General features: G+C 39.0%; 2 protein-coding genes and 1 long non-coding RNA gene across 4 annotated transcripts; 1 reads left to right on the forward strand and 2 right to left on the reverse strand.

The window, feature by feature from the left end:
• Positions 1–170: 170 nt before the first annotated feature.
• LOC146490801 (E3 ubiquitin-protein ligase RNF126-like) lies at positions 171–7,060 on the reverse strand. Of its 2 annotated transcripts, none has more exons than XM_085151215.1 (9): positions 6,931–7,060; positions 3,872–3,930; positions 3,149–3,209; positions 2,397–2,632; positions 2,212–2,280; positions 2,053–2,122; positions 1,839–1,932; positions 1,385–1,500; positions 171–1,271 (listed from the first exon to the last, which is right to left on the reverse strand). In XM_085151215.1, exons 1-9 carry the CDS (start codon positions 7,006–7,008, stop codon positions 1,086–1,088), a joined length of 969 nt encoding a protein of 322 aa, XP_085007341.1. In that variant the 5' UTR covers positions 7,009–7,060; the 3' UTR covers positions 171–1,085. The 2 variants fall into 2 exon arrangements, with proteins under 2 accessions (XP_085007341.1, XP_085007342.1); XM_085151216.1 differs by lacking the exon at positions 6,931–7,060 and adding an exon at positions 6,407–6,504.
• Positions 6,912–17,143, forward strand: LOC146490802 (uncharacterized). The gene is made up of 3 exons (XR_014872349.1): positions 6,912–7,022; positions 8,288–8,365; positions 10,398–17,143. It is a non-coding gene; the product is annotated as an uncharacterized LOC146490802 (long non-coding RNA).
• On the reverse strand, positions 15,295–21,705 carry fstl3 (follistatin-like 3 (secreted glycoprotein)). Its single transcript, XM_085151217.1, has 5 exons — positions 21,464–21,705; positions 20,904–21,089; positions 19,070–19,285; positions 18,748–18,975; positions 15,295–18,637 (listed from the first exon to the last, which is right to left on the reverse strand). The coding sequence occupies exons 1-5, from the start codon at positions 21,531–21,533 to the stop codon at positions 18,585–18,587; spliced, it is 753 nt and encodes a 250-aa protein (XP_085007343.1). The 5' UTR covers positions 21,534–21,705; the 3' UTR covers positions 15,295–18,584.
• Positions 21,706–25,851: the final 4,146 nt, after the last annotated feature.

The raw sequence follows: 25,851 nt of genomic DNA on the forward strand, positions 1-25,851 counted from the left end.
ATGACCCAGTTTTTATGATTACTGCACTACCATTTAGTTTTTAAACCACAGCACCACAGTCAGAGTATAAAAAAATGAATACACGTAAAACACTGTTGTTGTAAGACTTATTGGAAAGCCTTTAGAGTATTGTAACCACACCCTAAGAATGACTTAAAGGAAATGAGTGCTAGCACCCAAACATCTTTATTTTCATCTGTTAGACAGTTTTGTCTGTACATGATCATACTGCAAATCAAGAGGTATTCAACTGGCAACTTTTGAAAATATTTATGTTTAAATTAAAATGCACAGAAATGTTTCAAAATGTATCACGTGTATCATATGTGGAAACATGTTTTATGGTATTTATGCAAATATAAATCATGAAGTATGTGGCAATTAATAAAAAATTTACTGCAATTTAACAGATCATTTCAAGTGCAAACAATGGTACCTGTGTGATTCAGGTAATCTTAAAATAGCAAGTACAGGTTGACAATAAAATAATTATAGAAACTATTGTAATTTTTTTAAAGAGCTAAAGGGATCAGATATAATATTGTTTCAATGAAAGTTCAAAGTGCACGCTTAAGCAGTGCACTATAGTGCATTTTGGGTCATTTAATATGTGAGATATGAATGCTCCTTAAAAAGGGACAGCTTTCTTATTCTCTTGCTTTACTGAAAAAAGTGGGTCATCATAAAACAAACAAATCAAGAGATTGAAAAGTGAGAAATAAAAAAGAACAGCAACTGTCTTGTTCTAGTTTTCTACCTTTGGATTCTTTTTTTCTCTTCTTGTATGAGGTGATTCAGGCAGATCAAGCCTCTTTAAGTATCCATGCGTCTATGCATCCTCCCTGACTGAAGGTGAACTCCAGGCCTCTGCCCTTCCTTTGTTCAGAATCCTGATGAAGGTGGGAGCAACAGGATGGGCAGAAATACATGGGCCTCATGTATCACTTATCCGTGAATCAGCGTGAGTGCTCCTGGGGAGATGCACTCAGGTTTCGGCCCTTCGGCAGGGAGAGGATGGAGGTCACTGCTCTGAAGTACAGCAGCCTGAGAGCTAAAAACAGCTCATGGGGTGACACATGTTCTTCCTACGAATTATCTGTGGAGTTCTCATTGCTGGTTGAACTTGAGGACTGGGGTGTTGAGGAGGATGATGAGGAGGAGGAGGAGGAAGAGGAAGAGGAGGAGGTAAAATTCATCCCTGATAGTTCTGGAGGGTTTGTCGCTGTGTTCTGTCCACTCAAGCTTTTCCTGCACACTGGACAAGTGTCATGCTGGAGAAAAATATAAAACCTTTTTAGAGTCCCATTTAGCCCAATGTTTCAGTCAGCAACAACTGAATATTTACTGTAAGGGTAAAGAATACTGAATAGGTGATGTCTAGTACCTGTTCCAACCAAGGGACTATGCAATCATTGTGAAACATGTGATTGCATGGGAGCTGCCTCACATTTTCACCAACACTGTAATCTTCTTTACACACTGGACATTCCAGTCCTGAAGCTGAAAGACAGCAAATGTTCAAAAAATATAGTTAAATATGGTGCAAATAGGACAACAGTTAGTTCTGGATGAAACTTTTACTGACAAGCAAATAGGATTAGGACTTATTTTTTAGGAAAAGCTCCATATTCTTTAATATCCAGTGGAAACATTTGTTAAGTTAGGAGCAAGTATATTCCCATTTTTAAAGTAAAATAGTGACTTAGAATACCCTAAAGTTATTTACTTAAATCTACAAATAAATAGTCATACTTGATTAAAAAGAATAAGTCAAACAACTGAAATCTGATGACATACTTGCAATAGCCTGCAAAGCTGTTTTAACTTTTTTAACTTACCAACATGCTCATCTGTAATTTGTACTGTAGGAAGACTTTTTATTTTATCTCTATCAGCAGGTGGTGGTCCTGTATTCTCAAACTGATTTAATAACTAAACATTAAAGAAAGGAGAATATTAGAAAGGAGGATAAATTGAAAGACACATTCCATTCGCATTAGTATCTACAATGTTAATACAATCACTTAAAAAACAAAGTTTCTAAAAGAATACCTGTGTTATAATAGCATCTAATCCATTAGCACCCCAGGCATAGTCCATAGGATTTGAGTGAAGAACACCCCTTTAAAAAGAATGGGACATTAGAACAAAGTAAGCACATTTTGGTGTGAACTTCCGCTCTATTTTAACACATCTATTTCACAAACTCACCAGGGTCCAACACCAATGTTTGGCATTGCCGTAGGTGCAATTATTCCATTTACTAGCTGCTGAATGATTCTATGAAAAAGAACATAAAAAGATATGACAAAGTAGGAGGCAGGAATATTAATAAATTGCCCAGCAAGCACAAACAAAACAAAACACCGCTTCACTTCACAATCTGCACTCTTTACCCCTCTAAAGTGGGAACTCCCTCGTGTCTCCCTGCTTGTCGTCTTGAACCATGGCGACTTCTTGGTTGCCTGGCACCATATCGTTGCCGAGATGCAGCTTCCCTTTCCCGACGGTTTTCAGCATCCCTGTTATCCTCTGTTGCGAGTCCAGCCCCAAAGTCAAAGCTATCATCAAAGACACCCAGGGCAAACTGGCCATAGCCTGAAGGGAATGTAAACAGGTGCTGGTCCGCATTCTGGGACACAAATAAATGAAAGCAAACACACTGACTTGGTACAAACAAGTGAAGCTTTTGGAATACAAACACCAAACTTTTACATTCAATACAAAAACACTTTGAAAGTTAATGGTTTGGTTGATAATTAGGTCAAGGTTCACCAATGGTACAGTCACAGAATGCTGACTTGCAGCATTTCCCTGTTTACTGATCATTAAAGCCTGAGTAACTATCACTTTTAAAAAAAATCTTTAGATTACTGATGCCTATTTTTAACAGGGAAAAGTAAAGCTAGACACATTATTCAATAAAATATACTGTAAAGCTCAAAACTACAGTTTCAAAAGCTAAAGTGCAAACTCCAAGACAAAGTTCATCATGCATGACAACATATTAGCACAAACGTCACTGGAAGCAGTTTTAAGAAATGCTGACTCTGTTACACAATAGTGTGCATAACAGAGTCAGAGCGGTACAAAACAGGGGGAGGTTAGATGATAAAGACAGAGTCTGAATAAAGAATGGGTTAGAAACCTCAAATGGTTGTTGATTCTGGGGCCCGCTGGAGATGGTAGACATGGAGCCATTGTCAGCACTAAACAGGGGAACATCATTGAGAGTGTTATGTTTAGACCCAGTGACATCAAAGGAAATGACCATGCGTCAACGTTTTTATCCTTTTATATATTTGTAATGTTTTGCTGCCATTTCACTTTGTTTTCTAGATTATTTACTTTTTGCAAACTGTTACCATGTAACACTTACTGGATAACATCATTAAAGACACCTAAAAAAGGACAAAAACTCATGGCCATATGTTGATTAGATCAGATTAGTTATTAGATTTTTTAGGCCACCCTTTAATGGAAGAAAATAACACAATCTTCCATTTCACAGTATATGCAAAGCATATACGGAAACATTTATATTTAAACAAGTGAATTAGTTTGCTTTCTATTTCTGCTGCTGGAGGTTTCCTAAATTTCATCATCTACAAATAATTATGGAATGCTCATCCTACTGATTTTCTTATATATATATATATATATATATATATATATATATATATATATATATATATATATATATATATATAAAATCAGAATCAGAATGCTTTAAAAATCCCTTTAGGAAATGATGTGATTTATTTCTTTGTTCCTTTCGAGAAACAGGAAATATACAGACATATATCAACAAAAACTACTAAATTTGTTTTACACAGGGTTAAACTGTGTTCAATATACACTTTTTACACACCTTCTTTCTTCCAGCAGTTCTTCAATAAACCCTGACTCACATCTTGGACATGTATACTCCTGTAAAACAAGACAGTAGTATGAGCAAACACATAATGTTGTTCTCTGATTGTGAGGAAAAAAAACCTTTCAATTCTAATAACAAGATGTACATTCTTTGCCAAGTGTAATAATTATTGCCATTCATGTAACATTATTCCCTACAAAATACTTTCTTTGCTTCCTCACTCACAATTTACAAAGAGATAAATTGATTTATCTGCAAATGCTACATACTATTTTAACTGTAAGAGTTAATGCATCTGCAGCCAGCATTGATTAATACAATTTATTTTTCATTCAAGCTATCCAGAAAAAAAAGACTGAAAACAGACAAAAGGCAACTTTAACCTTTAATCAAAGAATTATCACATAACTGCTTGTCATTTAAATCTTACATATTTGCAAGTGACTCCACAGGCTACATCAGGGTATATGTTAAGCAACTTATGCTTAACATATAACCTAGACTGGAAAAGCTTACTTTCAGGGTTTTGGTTAAAAGAAAATCAATTGCAAGTATTTTCACCGATTACTTCCGTTAAAACTGTGATGGACTGTAAATAAAACAGTTGTTTAAATGTATTTTATTCTAATGTAGTGGGACGTGTTAGTGCAGTCTATGTGCTGCTGTTGTTTTTAAAAGGAAAAATAAATACATAAATAAATATATTAACAGGATGAGGAGCTCAGTTATTAAAGTAGGGGTCAGAGTAAAGCCACTACTCCTCCACATCAAAAACAAGCTAGCTACGGTAGATGAGCATCGCAGTAGGATCCCTCCTAGGTGAACTGTTTCAGGTCAGCTTAAAAAAATAAAAGATGTCTCTTTGAGATATATCTATCTATCTATCTATCTATCTATCTATATAGTTTTAGTTTTTCTCACTTAATTGGAGTAGCTTTGGTCATTTCAGTTTAGTTCCATGGTTTAAAAATTATTGGGGTGGGGGGTTATTTTTTTAAAGGGAATCCCGACTATCATTACAAGTTACTCTAAATATGTTACAAATTATCTCCACTACATAAAAACATACTTGAGAATAACTACAATTTTTTGTTATTCATTAAATCTTTGTTGTTTAAAACTATTTTGGAGCCGTGGGAGCAGCCATGTTTTTTCGCACACAATGCATTCTGGGACGATGACGTGTATTGGTTGTCGGTAGTATAGGTGCTTTCGTTCAGCTAACCTGTTTTGTTTTTTAAAGTGTAGCAACCGTATCCATCCATAATATAAGGTTAGTCATTAATATACTGCTGCTGCATCGGCTGGGCTAGTTACATCGTAAGGGTTTAAAAACTGAGCTTTAAAGTGATTAGCGGTAATAAAAACCGTGAGAAGGCGACAGTGATCACTGACTGTTTTTAGGGGATTGTTGAGATTAAATCGAATAAGATACAAAGCATTGAAACGTGTTAAAAACACAACAGTCTTATTAAATGCAGACTACTTTGGGCCCGGAAGCACGATTCATAATGTTGTGTTGTCATAATGTTATCACTTAAAGACCTTCAAAAAGTTTTGGTGCTTTACAACAAACGCTCTCAGTCGCCGTTGCCATTGGCAAGCAGTAGCGGCATAGGCGCCAGTAGTTTTCCGTCACTCTCTCGTCCTCGCGTGGCGGATTGTTTTCATCTTCATCTAAACTAAGTGCTGGTTGACTATTTTCATTCTCTCTCTCGGTTTGCTCTGGTTCAAACTGGAAAGGTTGAACAGAAGCCATTTCCAGTGTGCCGCTAACTGTAAACTGGATGTGGTGCAACCGTATGGCATCAATACCCAGAGTGCATTGAGAAGTAAATAAGAATGGCGACCTACTGGTAAATGGTTTTATATAAAATGTGCTTAAAAGGAAAACATTTGGTGTATTTTAATATCACACATGTTTTATTGAAAGCACAGTACATATTTTAGCGCAAACATGTCTTAATAGCCGGAGTTCCCTTTAAGTTTTTGACATGCATTTGTCACGGTTTACAAAAACGACAAACGAAGTTCATAACATCTGTTACAAAAAATAAAAAAATCGCATTTACAAATCTATTTCTAATAGGAAAAATTATGAATAAAGTCATTCTCTACACATTTTCAGTATAGTTTAATTTGCATTACCCAATACTGTTTACGATATTTTCTGTCCCTTGTGCCCCGTTTTTATCTCAGTTAACTGAGAAGACATCAAAAACAGAAGTGGAAGTCTGACTGGTCAAAATGAAATTTTATCACATACGTTTATATAGCTTACATATAATCCATCGTAATATGTATATATTGCAATGTAATATACATTTATATAATATCAGTAATACCAAAACAAATATGAACAATTTTCGATATTATCAACCAACACTAGTGGAATGAATAACAACTGCAACCAGTTACACTTGAATTATGTCCTTCAAAAAAGCCAAGAATAAAAAGTCACTAGTTGTTCACATGTTAGAGACATACACAACGGCACATTTCAAGTCATTTTCACCACCCTACACAAACCGTTAGCTGATATTTGACACTCTAAACGGCACGTTTAGCATCCTGTGACAGATCCTTTCAGCCGGACTGACAGAAACATGCACACAAGCGATTTAAAAAAAAAACTGTTCAGTTTGAAAAGAATTTTCCGATATAAGAAAGTCCCGAAGTCTATAATTATAAAGATTCCAATTCTACCGTTAGTTACTGCTAGTAAGTGTAGCTAGCGGTCAGGCTAATACCCATCGAAATCCCATCAAATAAGGACCAACATTTTTTTTAAAGATATTACAAATTAGAAATCCATCTGTCAGCGAGGCTTACGCAGTTTGACGTTGTATAACAGCCGATCCTCTATTTAGAGTAGCTAACTAACTGGGCAGGGTTGGCGAGATAAACGCTACATCGTAGGAATCTGCTAATACCGTTAGCATGCTAATTGTTGTCCTCTTACTAAAACAATACTTAAGAAAGTACCGCCGATGCCATCGCGTTTTCCGTTTGTCCAAATTTTATTCTCTACAATTTTTATCCACTACACTTACGGGAAGCCGAGGACTGATCTCTGCTGAGCATCTATGACAGAAAAACCGGCTGGGCCATGGAGGAGCTTCAGCCATCATTAGCTACTAAACTAGTGATGGGTCGTTCGCGAACGAAATGGCTCTTAGAGCCGGGTCTTTGAAGTGTAGGACGCGAGCCGGCTCCTTATTGGGAGTCGTGAGGGTTTTTTTTTTTTTTTTTTCTCTCACCCTCTCTCTCGCCCTTTTTTCCGCTAAACTCCGCACGCGCGGCCTGTACTTTGCGCTGGGCAGAGGGGGGAGGGGCGTTAGTTAAACTCACAGTAGCACAGGAACAGAGCCAGAGAGAAAGAGAGCGAGGGACAACAACGTCACATTAGAAAGGTATAGTAATCATCCACTATTTTTAGTTGCAGATGATAAAGGATTCAGAAATCATACAGGCCCATATGACAGAGAATGTGCATCTTCTTTTTGTTTTAATATTTTAATTTATATTTAATTGTGTTGTGGTTTGCAGTGTTTTGTGTTGTTTCACGTTAAATTTGTTTAAAAGGAAAAAGCAGAAAATTTAAATAGTTAAAAGTTTAAAATGTAAATAGTTGTTCTTTGTATTATATGATTTATTTATTACATTTTATGTGGAGTGAATAAATAAAGTATATTTATGGTGGCCCTTAGAGACAAAGGAGTACAAACTCCAAAACATGTACAAACTCCAAAACACGTAAAAACTCCAAAACACGTAAAAACTCCAAAACACGTAAAAACTCAGAAGCACGTACAAACTCCAAAACACGTAAAAACTCAGAAGCACGTACAAACTCCAAAACACGTAAAAACTCAGAAGCACGTACAAAAGACAACAGAAGTGCTCCAGGATGCTAGGGCGCAGTGTTGAGCATTTGTTACCTCGTGGCTACACAAGCCAGGAAGTATCAAGAACCGGATTTGGTGTGTGGTAATAACAGGTAAATGAATTTTTTTTTTTAATTATTTGAATAAATACGAGTGCTTGTCTATAAATACACAAACAATACGCACATGCTTTCAATTGTGTAATTTAAGTGATCTGGGTAGCTCTGTTTTGGAAGTTCAGTTAACACTAGAAATGTGTTTTGGAGTTTGTATATGCTTTAGAGTTTGTACGTGCTTTGTCTCTAGGGGCCATATATAAACATATATAAATAAAACCACTTTTTTACATTAATAATTCCTTTTCTGCATAATTTTATATTATTGTTAATGATTAAATAATTAAAGCAACAAAACAACCTGAAGAGCCGGTTCGGAGCCGAAAGAGCCGGCTCTTTTTAGTGAGCCGAGCCGAAAGAGCCGGCTCTCTAAAAAGAGCCGGAAATCCCATCACTATACTAAACAGGTAAAGAGGAAAAACTACGGAGCACCGAAAAGGACAATCAGGACACCACGCGAACTTGCTAGAAATGACGCCGACCTTGTGAGTGAACATAAACACTTAATATTACAATGTGAGGTTTTAATAAAGCTATTGTCGATATAGAATGCAATGAAATGTTATAGTCAGTTTAATATTTTGTAATAGATTACATGGATTTGTTAAGTTTTATTTATTTAACAGGGACAATTGATTCATGTTACTGGACTTCGATATTCCAAAAAATATTAGACGTAAACATTGTAGATTACAGTGAACTGCTGACACTGTCATATAAAAACTTTGCCATAAAAAATACAAAAATAAAAACAAAAATAACACAGATAGAAATAAATTAATAGTGACTGTAGATGGTGCTGTAAATGTTGCCATTGGTAAACCTCAACATTCAGTTTCCCTTACTGACAGGATAGATAGATAGATAGATAGATAGATAGATAGATAGATAGATAGATAGATAGATAGATAGATAGATAGATAGATAGATAGATTCCACAACCACAAGGCAAATTATTGCATTACAGCAGTGGGATAAAGTATAAAAAAAATTGTATATACAAAAATGATTACAAAAATAAACAAAAACACAAGTTAGAGAGTAAAAAGAATTTGAATTAATAAATAGTATGTACACTATAAATATGACAAACAGCTACAAGAAGGTATGATACAGAAATATGAGTGTGAAATCTTATGCCTGTCACACAAAAAAAGAGTTATTGTATAGTTTCATGAAGAATGCTAGGAATGAGCTCCTGAAATATCATTATGGCAGTTGGTTTGAATATATCTGACAGTTATTGGTTATTAAATATATATGTATGTATTACAATTAGGATGTGTGCTTTAAAAAAAAATCACACATGTGGTTTACAAAATGCCACCACATGGTGGTGCTTTTGTGTATCAAGTGGTGACTTGAGGGTATTTCACAGTGTAGCCAGTGACTAAAGATACTACTCACTCTTGATAAGTTTCCCATTTCTGTCCCGTGATAAATAATAAATATGCAGTTTAGTTTTTGCCTGTTGTAAATAAGGATTCATACTAATATGTTAGCTTAAAAGCCTTAAGGAACTGGAGACTGGTCAATATAATTACCCCCAGTGAATCTGTATCACCACACAGTGTCTCCACTGAACTCGTGTTATCCCTGCAGGTTCATTGCCCCCCTGCTCACTGTCTTCACATGACAACCAGAGATGTGTTTTTGCAATTTGGCAGCACACTAGATTTATTTTGACACATGCTACTTTTCCATTGGATTACTGTCAACCACCTTATGAGCCAACAGGCATGCTCCAAGTGTTTAAAGGTTTTGTAGCATCTGTTTTTGAACAAAACTATTTCATCAAATGTGGATTTTGTATTTTTCATGTGTCAGTGTTTGACAGCAGTCATTGGAATATCATCAAGTGTCAAACCTCAAACAGAAGACAGTAAAATAAGTAGTCGCTCACACAGGAAAAAATGTTGTGTTGTTTTAAATTCTTCATCAATCTGGTGGCCCTGAGATAGCAGTGAAGGGTCTCAGACATCACATAGTTCCATAAGGGCTGGAGAGCAAAATGATTGATCACATTTTGTTTTCAGGTCTGTTTTTATTTTTGAGGTTGTCAGCTAAAATGTAAGCAATATTTTTATTATACACTGGTGTCCTTAATGAGATTACCTTAACAGCAGACTCATGGCTATAAACATATCACATAAGTCTGGAGTCGCATCACATGTTGACAGCAAGTAGGAGTTCCCATCTGACCAGCCATTGGCCAATCAGGTTTCTAAACCCTTCTGGCCTGATTTTTACATGAAAACATTTGCTTTCATGCTCTTGGTAACAGCAGGCCTATATGCACCCAGCCTCGGGTATTTTTTGTGTTTAGTGTTTGCTATTTTGCACAAACAACAAATAACCATGTATATCTCTAAATGTGTTATGCAAAAAAAAGTCAGTAAACCAATCAATAGCTTAAAGTATGGTATGGCACAGTGAATCACTGGGGAAAAAATGCTGGATGTTGCCACACAGCAAAGCTAACAATGTAACCAAGTTAGTTCCTAATGTGCTCTCTAGGTTGATGTTGTGTCTGATCTGGCCATGTGGGAGCAGGAAAGACACGACTGTCCCATGGGCTGAGATTAGAGAGAGTCTGATAGCACCGAGGTTTGCTATGTCTGCCAGACTGAGGTAAGCTATTGTCTCCCTGAACCCAGTGCGTCACTGCCATTGCAGTTGAATGCTCATTGTAGCAATGCAATCTGGGGACTGAGTGACTGTGGGTCAGAATGAGGTCATGTGGGCAGCAGAAAACAACTACCAAGAGACCTTCTACATCATAGTTTTAGGTAAAGAAGTTTAAAGTTGCTTTTAAACACTGGATATTTAACCTAAAACTTTGCAATAGGTGAAAATAATTTAGTCTGTTTCTTCATGGAGCTGCGATAAAGCAGCTTTTACTTTTTTAAGTCAGACTTTTAATTAATTAATTAATAAGACCTTTTTTTTTTTTAAGTCTGATTAATCTGCACGCTTACATTCACATGAAGTAACTCCTAAATACAATATTTGGTATTTTCATGACCTACTTTTAATAGCTTAATTTATATTGAACTCAAAAAGACAGCAGACAGTGTCGCAGCCAAGGGAGCAGACAGATATGGTGCAAGGGACACTGCTGCTTTTGTCACTCCATCAAGTTTTTCCAGACATTCCCGCCAGGATTGCCCCACACTGTTCCCCGGGGCCCCAGAATCACACTAACATACACACATAAATACACACACATGCAGACACTCAGCAATAACAGCCGCCTGCTGGAACTTCCTGGGCCTCTTAGTCATGCGTCACTTGTTTTCAGTCCCACCCATCGAAGACTCTCTCTTCCTCCAGACATACTCTGTCTGATGCCATGTGTCGCAAAACTTGTGCATTACACACACACACACACACACACACACACACACACACACACACACACACACACACACACACTCAACATTAGTGATGGTCAAAGCTCTCTTTGACAAAATAAACCTTGTACGTCTAAGAACATGAAGATATCCCGGCGATGTTTTTCCACTCTGCATGTTTCAGGATAAACCTCCATGGTACAGCATTAGTACATAAGTGTTTAGGATTACATCACTGAGCAGCTAACAAAATATAGATGTTGCTAGAGGAACACATGTGTACAATTAGCTACTTAGTTTCAAATGACTTGTTGTAGTGGAGTGTTTGTGGTAACTGCAGATGTTTTGGCAAACTTTGATGTTGTCTGGTTTCATTAAGCAGTTGTTGCATTAAGTCGTGGTAATCAGTCCTGATCATTAAGAGTGTGTTTTTTATGCCAATGACCCAATCAGTGTCTTTTTGTATTTGCTTCAGTGCTCCTGACTTTTGCCATCTATCTTTGGATCCTCCTGATTTTTTTCCTCAAGAACCACCATTACATTTTTATTTCTATTTTTCTGTTTAAGAACCACTGGATGAACTGTCATACATTTGCCTGGTCAAACATCAAACATCAGTGTTACCATAGGGAAAAAAAACTGTAATCATTTCCTGCATAAACTTCAACATAAAAATTTTGGGTTTGCTCGTATGATTGGAAAGGAAGAGTCACTGAGTCACTCATTCTCCATAAGGAATGAAGAGTATATTCAAATCTAAGTGGGTATTGATACAGTGAGGAAAGAAGCTACAGTTACAGTTTACAATAAAGAAACCATGTAAGTAATAGGTTGCTGAATACAGTCTCAGAACCACTGAATGTGCTACAAAGAGAACATAAGCCATGTGTGAATCACTCAAGCTGCTGGAGTTTAACATGTTTGAGACAGTACAAATACATCATCTAGATGTTTCAGTTTAATGACTAAATGTTATGAGTTGGGTAAAGTGGGAAATCCAGAGTTGAGACATTGAGTTAACGCAGAAGCAAAGTTCTTCAAATACCCATTTGAGACTGACCCATAAAGCAAGTTAATCCCCCCACACCACACTAAAGAATATCACTATACCTTTTTAAAACTTTTAAAAAAATACTTGGTACAAAGAAACCAAACAAAAAAACCTATGTCTGATAGTCACCCCAGCTATTGGAAGCCGCTAACCTGGATATCTTGACAGTGTTATTTGTGCCAATGGCTTCTAGAGCTTATTTAATGCAGTTAGTTGGCAAATACCAGTGCGCTGCCTGATTGCACAGATTCTTCATCCAAGAAATCTGGTGAGTGAAATTCAAGTAACCCTGCAGCAGATTGGCGAGCCGTGCAGGGCGTAACCTACGTCTCGCCCTATGACAGCTGGGATAGGCTGTAACCCAACCGTGACCCGAATTAAATAATTGGAAGAAAAGGGAAGGATGGAAATGTAAGCATTTCATTTATGTGTTACTTAGTATTAATCAGAAAATATCTGAGTAGGGGCGTTTTCACCCATACATAGTAAATGTTGCTAACCAGTCCATAGCACAGAAAACATAGCACCCTCACTTCTCGCTCAAATGTAGCCGCTACTGGTGTCAGCCATAATGCTACACCCCAAACTTTAAATGCAGAGTCCACAAACCAGTGGGTGACATCAAGGTCACTATATTGTTCTGTTATGTAGAAAAGTCCATGGCTTTTACATGTTTTGTATAGATGTGTAAAGGTATTGTATGTCTGTCTGCATGAATGAAACTACAGAGTGCCATAATACACATAGAGCATCAACAATGTTTGTGTGTCTCGTACCAGCAAAAGCGTATGCTATACACCACTAGAGTGTCCGCTAAACACGGTGTCAGTTCATTTAAACCATCTGTTTGTTTATAAGATGTTAAGCTTAGCATTCTGGGGAATAGATGCCATATGAATCTCCTGAGCTTGTCGTTGGTACGTTCTTCTTAAGCTAACAAAGGTTCTCTGAACAGGTGATTTAATTAGGTGTGTCCTGGTGGCTATTGCAGAAGTTCCTAATGAGCCGGAGAAATGAAATGAAAAGGCAACTTTTCCATTCTCATCTTTACTGAATTTACATGGTATGCTGTAACACACGACAGCACATAAATGCTCAAGCAATTTTCCATCATAACTATCCAACTTTCCATGATAAACAAGCAGGTGGCTGGCCAAAGGTAATAAAAAAAGGTATTTCACTCTTGTTTCTGTAAGTGAGCCACCTGAAAAGCTGATGTGAAACTGGCTGTGGTCTGGTTGCTCTCCAAGCCTCAAACAGCACAATTGGACTTCATTTGAGTCAAGGTTAGGAATGTAATAGAGCCCCATTATCGCACTTGACTGACTTCATTTTCACTTGTGCTGTGTGATATTTAAGCACAAACCCAAACCGGAGCTAATTTACTTACCTTGTCAAATGTCAAGGCAGAGAAACAACAAGTGCCTATTTTCCCAGCATAAATGCTCCCAGAGACTTTAAAAACCACGACTAGACATTCCCTCAATAGCTTTTTGAATATAATAGTGAACTCATCAGGGATCAATATTTCATAATTATGTCTGGAATTATATTTTGCAGAGAATCTTACTGTATATTTTGCTTGTCCGGTTTCTCCCTGTGATTCCTAGTACGTATGGGCCAGACCACACGCAGAGCCCACAGAGAAGCCAGAGGTCATGATGAGGAAGTGAAACAATTCACCAGGAATAATTTGGGACAATTAGCATTTACACAACTTCCTAACTCTGCTGATTTGTTGTTGATGATCAGTACTTGGATAACGCTGTTGTTTTGCACTACGCTTGCCTGCAGTTTTACATTACTGTTGCCTCGAATGACTCAAAGAAAGTGGCTTTGGTGATCGCAGACGTTTCTCAGAACTTTTGGGGGATTTTTCTGGACATCATTGTCTTTACCTGACATCCACAAATAATCTCGGAAACACTTCTACGGCATGAAACAAAACTTCTAAACATTGCCTAATTATTATTAATTGCTGTTTATTATAAAGGCTCTTTCGTGAGTTATAATCGGCAGTGATATGTTCCCTGACAGATAGATTATTTCGCTCCTAAAGAACATGTTACTCCAGATAAGCAATAAAAAGCAAAAAGCTTTCCCAAGAAATATATAAAACAACATCTGTAATTTAAAAGTATAAACTAAAAGGCTGATGCACTGGCTATTGTGTCAGCATAATAAACTATTGTCAAATATTGCGCACATGTGGAAATTTTGAAAGACTCGCCATGTAACAGAACAACTCTGGGAAATAATGTGTGAGGCAGATATTTTCTGATGGAGTGATGGATCTGATATCTATTAGTTTCAGCTGTGGGATGGAGATGTTTACAATCCAGTGGCGCGATCCAGAGAGTGGGTGGTCTCCAAAACACTCCACAGCACTGGGTTTCATCACAACATCGTTTCAGATCTACATGTTGGCTGTTACTGGAAGTAGTATGGCAAGTTGGAGGAAATGATACCATGTGGACGTCGTTGAGAAAGAAGCTCGACATATCAGAACAGGATGATGACGCATCCTTCAAATTTCAGTGTGGGCGTCACATTATAGCCGCATGTGTTTGGAGGGATATAAACAACTCACCAAGGGGCTCTGATGTAACGCGTATGACTTTTCCCTTGGTCATAACAGGTGAGCTTCAACAGCAGAGATGAATCCATACTCACACCCACACACACTAACATGCACCCACCCACACACGAAACCGTGTTCCAGGGGGAAGCAAGGCTAACACCTCTTTGGATACACCACAAACCGTAACATGTAGTAAAAGGAATGAAATACGGAGCAAAGTGGGCACAGCATTCCTGAGGTCAGCGGTAGATGTAATTAGAATTGCTCTGAAATGGCTCATAGGTTTACTCTGTGGTTATGTTATTACCACCACTGCTATGACACAGGCCCATCATATCCGACATCAGCTGGAGGCCTACGTGGTAATGATGTCCAGGCTGTTCCCGGTGAAGATGTTACACCGTCATAATGACAACAACATTTTAAAAAAAAAATTTGTTTTAAACAAAATGTACCTAAATGAGCACACGTGAACCAAAACTCCTCTCTCGCTGTGTTTTCCACTTGTGTATTTTACGGGGAGACCACAGGTATGTCAATATATGTGCCTCAAAAGTGTGGCAACTTCTTTATCGCGGTAGACATTCATTGCAAATTCTTGTGGGGGTGCCATATTTTAAACTTTGACCAAAAAAGAGACTAGTTTGGTGGGGTAAATAATATAGATGGCAAAGGTGTGGGGATTTTTAAAAAATATTTATTACACAAATATGTTACTAGTTGGTTAAAAGTCATAATATATTAACATATAGAAAATGCAAGCTGTTTCAGCTCCACTCCAACTTTCTTCGCAAGTAGAAGGCAGGATTTTTCACCTGGGATAACTTAAGTATTAAGGATATTTTCTCATTTTTTGACACCATACAGAGCTGGGATAGACTTTACTTTACTTTGGCTACGGCAACATGAATTCCACATTAATAATGGAAAACTAAACTGGCTTAGTAGCTACACTAGCTACCTCTTTTGTCTATAAAACTCTAGTGAACCATATTGAGATCATTGCTGTTTGCTCGATGACAAAAACTGACCAATATGTGTATGCAAGAATGCCAGAGTCAAATTATTTGAATTAGTTTGGGTCTTTTTATACACAGTATACTAAGGATGTTAAAATGAACATTTCTGAAAAAGCAACACATTTTACGAGTGGGCACAACAACAGCTTTGCTGTGGCATTATTATTTGCCCTGTTCGGACTAACAAAACATCTAATTCCATTCCCAGTGTAATAAAAGGGTACTTGGACAGGAATATAAACATGTGCCTAAAGTTGAACCAGATGCTGCTGCATGGCGGAGTGCAGGATTCAGAAGAGGAAGGCTAGAAACAGAAAAACAAGGGAGGTACTTTATACAGGAAAGTGAGTCAGTATCAAGGCCTCGGCGCTTCGAAACATTTAATCCTTAGCTCCTTTACCCTTCGTCCCCCTGACCCGTCCCGCCTTTTCTAGAACGGGGGATATCCCCGAGGAGACGGGAGGAAAGCTGGACAGGCTGGATTTCATTCTCTCTTTCCTCTCGCCTGTGGCCTTGCGAGGGATGTCAGAAAGGCGACTCACCCACTGCACGCACAGAAGACGAGGTCTAACCACAGCACACATAAACTGACAGCCTCTGTCTGGCTGCTGGAGCCTGATCCACCACCCTAAACCCCAGCTGATGAGTTCTGCTTAAGGGTGCAAGTATGATCTCATTTGGCTGAAGTGATTAAGACTGTGACACAGTTAAGAAAAATTTATATATCATCAAATACACGTCAGATGCTGTTTCACATGCGTAAAGTATTGTTATTAAATTACAATTGAGGCAATAACAAGGTATAACAAGGCAGCTGGGAAAAGAACAATTATTTTGATTTCTAAAGAAAGAAGACGCACTGCGACACATGAAACTTTAAGTTGTTTTACAATGGCAGTACAAAAATATGTTAATGCATTTGTCATTCAAAGTTCACAGTAGGTACACGGGTAGGTGGTACACTTGAGATTGTTATTTACAGAAGGAAAGTTAACATGTTTCAAAGTACACTATTAAGGCTGTTTAGAGTATCCAGGCATCTGCTTTGAGTTTAATATGTTGAATTGGATCACTTGACTACTTTTACTTGTGTAGATGTGTAGATGTTGACTCTGATGGCATTATAATCAGGTATTTTCAATTGGTCCAAATTGTACTTCATTCCCAGACAAATTTAATTTTCCTTTAAGTCATGCGGTTCTAATTACATGTGTCTGTCCTGTAAGTTATTTAAACAAAAAAAAAAAAATCAAAACAAATCAAAGCAGCAAAACAGCATCAGAACTAATTTGCATGACGTACAAAAAATATTTTACAAAACAAAAAAAAAAGCATTCAACAGAGGAGGTATTGTAGAGGGCTCTGGGTTGTACCAACAGCCTTCTGAGACTCCCAGAAACACAACAAAACTGTTAATTTCGGTGATCAGCGGGTGGCCAAGAGTTTGGCCTGGGATTCAGAGTAAACATGTGTAGGGGGGAATAGAGACTATACAGATTTGTTTAGACTGAACCCCGTCCTCACCACCCTAAATGAAGTATATGCAGCTGAACTGTAGTCGCCACGTTGTTGTTTGCGGTGAATTGAAACCACATCAACAGACTACAAAATAGCATCAGCTTTCGAAAAAATTAGCTTTGCTTTCCATTAACTTGAGGGAAAATGTTTGTTTGTGGGGAATGGAGCCTTTAAAACTGTAACATATTTGTAAAATGCCAAACCCAGTGACTTCATATATATATATGTACATTAAAAAAACAAACAAACAATAAATACATTTATTTTTGCATGAGTGTGGCAGGGCGTGGCCTGCGATGCCATGCAGGTGCCTCCACGGATGATCTGATATCGTCGTGTTGGTGTTGTTCCCAGATCATCATGAAAATGTTGTTCCAGGTTCAACATTGCAAGTGACCAATCACATTATTGTGACGTTATTCTTTTGCGCACCAACCCATTCGTGCATTTATGAAATTCCAATGTTGCAAGGACAATATCAATTCTGCTTAGCGTTTATTAAAGGGTTAGGGTTAGGGTCAGGGTTAGGGTCCGTTGATTGGCGGACAAAGGCGGATTCTCACAGCTTAAGTACAGTTTTTTGTTTTACGCCGGTTTTTCCCGAAGTCGCAAAAGTATGACATCACAACATTCTGATTGGTCACTTGCAATGTTGATCCTGGAACAACCTTTAGTATGATGATCTGGGAACAACACCAACACGAGGATATCAGATCGTGCGTGTGTCCACCTTCCCTGCACAGCATCGCAGGCCACGCCCCACCCCACCACAAAGAGCTTTCATAGGGTATACTATTTTTGTTTTACCAGGCTAAAAAACATAAATAGAGTTTTAATACCTTCTCCAATAAATAGTACTGGTATTCTATTTACAATATGCACACATCTCCCAAACAGCTCATGAGATATATCTGTCTCATGACAAATGCATTCATCTGCCTCCACTTTCCAAACTGAAACATAGTTAACAAAAAATAGCTTTTTAGAGGCATGTGTGTGTTATTAAACACCTCTCTTCCAACAGAGGTGTCTCATATCACATCTACCATTAATATGTAGAAAGGGAGGGGAGGGGGGAGTGATTGTCAAAAAAAAAAGTTCCTTATGGGAAGCTAGTGGAGCAAAAATGTTTTTTGATCGGGTCATATCCTGCAAAAAGGGGCTGCGTCAGGAATCGACCATCTAGACTGCGTTTTCCTCACTGCCGTCCAAGATGTGAAATTTCCGAGGTGGACCTGCAACAAACAAAAAAAGAGCCGTAAATGACTTTATTGTAGCAAACAAAGTCGCAGCAATGTAAAGACGGGTAAAAAGTAGAAGCTGGCAGGTGTTTGAGCAATCTTACTGTTGCAGTGGCCATAGTGGCGGACTCCTATGGAGCGGCCGAGGAAGCAGGTAGCGCGGCGGAGGTGGCAGGCGCTTGGGTAGGTGACGTTGTCATTGCCACAGATGCGGTGCTCGGACGGCATGGGTATTGGGCAAGGTGCAGTGCGGCACATGACGCAGTGAGCGCTGTTGGTCTGGTCGGTCACACAGGTGTGAGTTCCTGGACACACAACACTGGAGCACGACTCTGGGGAAATAAAGAAAGATAAAAGGCATTAGGGCAACAGAATTGGAATGCTTAAGAACAAAACAGCTTAGCTTCCAGGGAAGGACGAACTTACTTGTGCACTCTCCGTGGTACATGACCTCAAGGTCTGGGTGTCCCATACAGCGCGCCATAAGCAGAGAGCACTCATCCTTATATGTCTTCCCATCGCTGCCGCACACAGGATGCCTCCGGGTAATGTGAGAGCAGTCTGGAGAGCAAACACACTGAGGCCTTCCTGTCTTCATCTTGCAAACCTTCCCGGGACCACATCTGACTCCCTCGCATGTCTCTACAAAAGCACAGCGTAATGTTACCGTATTAACAAGTCTGCAGACATCAGGTGATTCACCTGCGTTTTCATACAAAACAAGCTGGAAACCTGGGTTTTTTCCCAGATCGCAACACAATTCCCACCTTGCACAATATTTATAATAATCACATCTCTTTATTGACCGTTACACACAGAGGTGTCTCGCCCGATGGAATGTGAGGCTGGCGTGTTTTCATAACAGATCTGTGTATGGCTGCGCACAGACTGTGCGGAGGCTGTGAGGAAGGAGTTCAAAAAGCTGTCAGGGAAGTTTACAGGCTGAGAAACGGGGAAGCTACAGGCTATTCCGACACCTCATAATGTCAAAGCACAGGACGATCTGTAATCCTAGCGCAAAATCAACACGAGAGAGTGCATACAGGTCTCTACCCAGGTTTCTGAGTCTGTGGAGATCATTCCTGATGAGCTCCGAGTCCCGAGGATTCTGTAAACAATCGGGAACTTATTTCCTGTCTCCAACAGTACTTTAATATCCTGTTTTATTTCAAAGCTGTGTTTTCATTGCTCGACTCCCCTGGTCTGTTTCTATGGTCGATTTCAATCTCTCCCTTTCTGTCTTGCTGTCTGTACACCTTCTCTTCATGTCCTCTGTATATGCCACTAATGTCCAGAGTTGCTAGCTATTGGTTGTAATTTATTTGGCATGACACAACATGGTTGAAAATATTGATGTTTTCCTCCTACAGAAATCCAAACTATCAAAATAGCGCCGGACATTATGATTCCCAGGTGTCTGGGCAAATTTCAGAATGCAGGAAAACATTTTCCTGTTTGTGAAAGAAAACAGGACTCCTTTTTAACTAGCGTTGGTTTCCACCAGCCTCATTAATTTCCCACGGGTTACAGCGGTTTATTTTTATGCGAGAGGCATTTTAACAAAGCTTTAACTGTATTCTTTCTGCTTATTTAAAATCTATCTAAACAGAATTCACATCACAACTTCTCCATGATGAGCCATGTGACACACCAAGGACTGAGTGTATCCAAAAATGCCAGTAGCTAGTCTTGTCTTTTTTAGTGGAACTTATTAAACTTGGAAAGAAAAGAAAAAAACATTGTTCACGTACAAGTTCTGCTTATGAAAACAGAATTTATCTGCAAGTGAACCTGAATGAACCTTGCAGAAATTCCATGGCAGGAAGCTTCTCAGGACAGCTGGAGTTTTGTATAATGCCTCTCCTTGATCCTCGTCTGCAATTTGTTAGAAAGCTGCACTGGGAACTCATTGTGTAAATATCTCACAAATGACTCAAATGGACCTTCGCAAACTCTCTCCAAGAGACACAATTGCTACATTATGCAATGGAATCCCCAGTGTATTAATCAAAACCCAATAATATTTAAGCTTTGTTTTTAAGTGCGCAAATTATATCTAGGGTATCGGCTGTTATTCCGTGTACTCACCTTAAACTAACTACAGTAGCATACCAAGCGCGGTAAATATGCGAAAGAATATGACTGTTAAGAATTAGGCAGCATCTTTTTACAGTTAATGGCAATGACTAAGAGCAGTACATGCAACTTGCTTCTTATACTTGGCAGATGCAACTCATTACTTTCTTAATGGTTTGTTTACCTTTGCACGGTTTACAGGAGACAATACCCAGGAAGCCCAGCAGGCTGACTTCATTCATGGGCAGGCTGGTGTTGGACCACGCTGTGTCCAGGCGTCCCCCGGCACAGCACTCCTCCCTGGTCACCCCTCTCATCAGCACCATGTCGCACCTTTGATCTTGACTCTGCTGCAGCCAGCACATCCCAGCTGGAGATGGTGCCATAACAGATGTTAATTATAGGAATATTTATCTTTGTTACAGGAACACTTAGGAAGTGTATCGTGTTATTATGAACGATTGTAAATCACACTTCATAAGTCTTGTCACAAAGTCTTTTTAAACATATTATACCATCTAGAACACTATATATTACATATGTCAGGAGTTTTTAACACATATCAGTAGTAAATAGCTTATTTCGAATTTACAAAAATGTACATGCAAAACAGGAGAAAAATGGATTGGGGTTTTGTCAAAATCCTTCTTTCACAGCGATCATTATACCAACATTTCTGCCATGATTTTTAAAGCATGGGACATTTTGTTCAAAATATGGAAAAAATGGAAAACATCTACTCACCACTAACAGGATTCCTCCCAATCTGACAGAAAGCGAGAATCACCCCCAAAACTGAAATCAAAACGTTCATCGTGTATTCTGAGTTAGTTTAAAAACTTCTTCTCAAAAGGTTGTCTCAGCAAACACCTAGAAGAAAAGGTGATGGGTCCTTTGGCAAATCGAGCTGATCACTCTGAGTTAACTTTGCAAGTAGCTCTGCCTTAAGTGAATGAATGTGTTGTGAATAAGTGATGTCGTTCCCCCTCTGTATAAATATTTATGCTGCTGGGATGGGCGATCCTCTCAGCCAGTAATAAGCCAGGGCAGGACACAGTTTGACTCTGACTCAATTTCCAGAGTCGGGAAATGATCCATGCCCTGCAGCACTAGACGGAGGGCACTTATATGACCTCACAAAACCTTTTTACACCACACTAAATAATAAAACTCATGAAAAGGGCTTGTTTTTTAATAGCCTTTTCCTTATAAAACATTACGTTTTTCTAAAGACAGCAGTGTTTCCTTATATACTATTAATTAAAAGATGAACCTTTTAATGGGACTTTTTTGTTGCCCGTTGGGGTCCAGTATGTTTTACTTTGTATAATTTCATTTAGCCTTTAATGGGGCACAGCTTGGAGATACTTCGGCTGCTCTGTGTGGTTTTGGGACATGGCCCATTGAAATGACACACTTATTTCTTATCTCATTGTTCTTTTGAAGTGACCCTAAACTGTTCTTTCTGTAGTGTAAATCCAGCAGAAGGCAAAAGTTCCCCACAATAAAGCTGCAAATTATTATCCAGTGCCTATAATTATATGTATCTAGCAAATCCGAATACATGAAGCAATTTGCCTCGCCAGCACTGTCATTCCTTATTTTGTTGACTGTCTGGGTTTATCAATGAATGCTTATGTTTCGCTGTACAGCTGCGGTTAGAATAATACTGAGAGACGAAGGAAAGAGTGGGAGTGAAGGTGGTCTGCCCTTGGGCAATATATCAAGTTCAATAAACAAAACTATGACATACATGTCTGTCCTTTCATTGCTAATCTACGATCAAACACAGACAGCCACAAGCAGCGAGACTGAAAACATTCAAAAAAAAAAAAAATTTTAAATGTGGACATATATACAATATCTGTCAAGCGCAGGGACAACAATGTTCTTGTAACACCACCCAGTCTTTAGAAATGGCACACTAGGAGCGAGTAGAGCCTAATCTATATTAATACTGTGTCAGATCAGGACATCTGCTCTGCTTTCCCTCCTTTCCTGCACTCATTCACCCCCTGACACTGAGAGGTAATGACAAAGTTATGCGAGTCTGCCCATCTGTCTGTCACAGCTTTATTTTTAATGTTCCCTTTTGATGGTTGAGGGGGAAATGGAGGTAGCATATGCTGCAGTATCTGAGTCTTCGTGAATGATGTTGGCTTCTTCAACGGAGATCCCCAGGGCAACGAAGGAATGCTGCGTGACCTAGGAGGGGAGGAAAGACGAAAAGAGCGCAGCAAGTAATGGCTGTGGGTGGCCTGCCTCCTTGCTGGGTTTCTGCAGATCCACTGAGCCCCTCATATGGTTTGGATCATCACTGCTGAGTGATACAATGAATACAGGATGGTGGGAATTTTGGAGCATCCGCTGTATGATTTTTATTAGAGAATTTAATGTGTCCCATTTTTGTGGGATTCTAGTCGTTTTCAAGTGGCAGGGCTCTTTGGAGTACCGTGAAAATCCAGCGTAGACTGTTTCCATTGTGGAACAGTCAACACCTGCCTTGTCAGCACATCCCCGACAAGGCAGGTGTGGGGTTCAGTGTCATTCTGTAGATCACCAAAAAAATTTATTTTTTTAAAAACACACCACTGCCATCTAGTGGAGTGGTTTGGTGTATATAATGTAGCAGGGTTTTATCTTTGCTCACACGCATTTAGCTTATAACTATGGATATGCATTCACTGGAGCCCCTTTTGCTTTCAGTGTTGCCTTAATTCTTTGTGGCATAGATTCAACAAGGTAATGGAAACATTCATCAGAGTTTTTGATCCATACTGACAAGACAGTATCACACAGATGCAGATTTCTAGGCATTTCTCAGGAAATCTCTCAATGCACCACATCTGAAAGCTGCTCTATAGGATTTAGATCTGGTGACTGGAGGCAGTTTGAGTACAATGTTCAATGACTTGAGCTTTGTGATATGGTGCGTTATCCTGCTGGAAGCAGAACCAGTAAATAGGAAGATGGATGCACTAATGTATAAATATATACATTGTCACCAACAATACTCAGGCTGTGGAGTTTAAAGAATGCTCAGTTGGTAGAATGGGGCTCAAGATGTGTTTATACCAAAATTCTGATGCTACTATCTGAATGTCAACAGATATCCAGACTCAGATAAGGCACCCCCAATCTTCTACTGTATTGTATCTAATTTGGTAAGGGTTAGCTTCAGTTTCCTTGTTCTTAGTGGCACCCAGTGTAGTCTTCTACTGCTGTAGCCCATCTGTTTCAAGTGCTTTGTGTACATAGATGTTCTTCTGCATATCTTGGTTGTAATGAGTGGTTCAGTTATTTTTACAGTCACTTAAAAACAAAAACAAACAAACAAAAAAAACCCTCCTACACACCTTTCTTCCCCATTGTGATGCCTGGTTTGAACTTTAGCAAGTTGTCTTTACCAAGTCTGCATTCATACACTGAGTTGCTGCCATATTGGTCATTTGTATTGAAATGCAGCTGAACTGGTGTTCTTGAAGTGGACATTGAGCAATATCCTAAGAAATATTTTCAAGCAGAACTCAGGAAGCATATATATGCAACAAAGTAACAACTTTCTATTTAAAAAAGGAGGAAGCCTAAGTATCCCCATGTCCAACTAATAACAAAGTAATTAAAAATGCATTCCACTGGTACCACTTTAGCCCACTGGGTTGCAAAGAGAACAACCCTTATTCCATAAGGCCAATATGGAAGCTTGCTTCCAAATCCACCCTGAGGCCATTTTCTACAAGTCTTCTTTATGCTTTTCTCCCAGCTTTCCAGCTTTAGCCGATGTTTGATAGGACAGTGTCGGATAACATGCCCAAAAATATATATTACAAATTGCATTTGAAACATGAGTTAGAACCTGTAGCTGTTAGGCTTCAAACATAAATAAGGAAATAACTTCAGATGTTCTTTAGCTAACACTTAACATTTACTAAAGTTATCTTATGCCAGTAAACTTAAAGCTAACCAGTGATTGTGTCGCAGTATATATTAATTTGTCTTTTTGACAAATTTGACTAACTAGTAGTGTTAATCAGGAAGTTATTTCAAAGTTAAGTATTGTTATCAAAAAGTTAATTCTACTTTAGACCAAAGATAGCTTAACTCTCTCTTCTCTTTTGCTCTTGACGAAGGCGGTCGCACTTTTCTTCCCTCCTCCTCTCCCTTAGCTTCCCTGCTTAGCATCTTGTGTCCTTGTCTAGTCTCGTGGGGTTTTTTTGTATTACTTTTCCCTGGAAAACTCTCTCACAATCTGTTCTCTAAAACCTAAAAGAGGAATTATGGATTTGATCAACTGGTCCCTGAATGCAATTGACACCCTTTTCTCAACGAGAAGTCTGGGCTCGGGTGAGCCTGACTGCTGAAGATATCTACCTATTCGGAACCATGATAACAGGGTTCTTGCTGATTGGAGCTGGTTTTTGACACTGACTTATCGAAGAATTAAGAAAGCAGAATCGGCTGTTCAAACCCCCACAAGGCTGGGATTGAAACGATGGGACGGAGTGTGAGTTTCTCAAAATGGGCTCATTGAGTGCAGCATGCATAAGATCTTGGAGAAGCTTACGGCTGCCAGGAAAACTCAGAACAAGACCTCTGAGTGCAAACTGGATCACATCTTGAAGAAGCTCACTGCGGTCTCAAGGCTGGAGCTGAACAAAAACACCCCGATAACGACTGTGTTTAGACTGTTCTTCCCATTCTATGCAAGGCCACCTGGGTGGCTGGAAGAGTGTTTACTTAGCCTGGCAGGGCGAAGGACACTGTCTCAGCTGAACTATGGACACGCACACACATACACTTACACTGATAAGCACTCACTCATCCCCCCTTCCAACGCCTTCGATGCTTGTTTCCTCCTGGGAACATGAGGCGGGTATGGGCCCGCGCTGGAGAGACGGCGCAGTGGCAGGATGGCTACTGTGTTGCCTAGGATTACTCCTCATCCCCTACCTGACCCTGTTGCTGGTCACGTGCTCCATAATGTTGTACTGTGGACATTTATGTGCTTTCTGTGCAGAGGAGTTTTTTTGTTTCCTGTTCTCATGCTGTCCTCCTATAGCCCAGCACGAGTGGAGGTCTCTTTTTTCCTCTTGTACTTTCCCATTGTAGTGTACATTTCAGTGGTTTTCTGT

This window comes from Neolamprologus multifasciatus, chromosome 23, assembly GCF_963576455.1.
Source record: "Neolamprologus multifasciatus chromosome 23, fNeoMul1.2, whole genome shotgun sequence".
Classification (NCBI taxonomy): Eukaryota; Metazoa; Chordata; class Actinopteri; order Cichliformes; family Cichlidae; genus Neolamprologus; species Neolamprologus multifasciatus.

Bases quoted from the DNA above. Each gene is read 5' to 3' on its own strand.
- LOC146490801 (XM_085151215.1), bottom strand. From the start codon at position 7,008: ATGATGGCTGAAGCTCCTCCATGGCCCAGCCGGTTTTTCTGTCATAGA. The intron at 2,633-3,148 runs GTTTCTAACCCA...TTTGTGTCCCAG, and splicing joins AGAATCAACAACCATTTGAG to AATGCGGACCAGCACCTGTT. The intron at 1,272-1,384 runs GTACTAGACATC...ATTTTTCTCCAG, and splicing joins TAGTCCCTTGGTTGGAACAG to CATGACACTTGTCCAGTGTG.
- fstl3 (XM_085151217.1), bottom strand. From the start codon at position 21,533: ATGAACGTTTTGATTTCAGTTTTGGGGGTGATTCTCGCTTTCTGTCAG. The intron at 19,286-20,903 runs GTAAACAAACCA...GTGCTTTTGTAG, and splicing joins CTCCTGTAAACCGTGCAAAG to AGACATGCGAGGGAGTCAGA. The intron at 18,638-18,747 runs GTAAGATTGCTC...TGTTTGTTGCAG, and splicing joins CCACTATGGCCACTGCAACA to GTCCACCTCGGAAATTTCAC.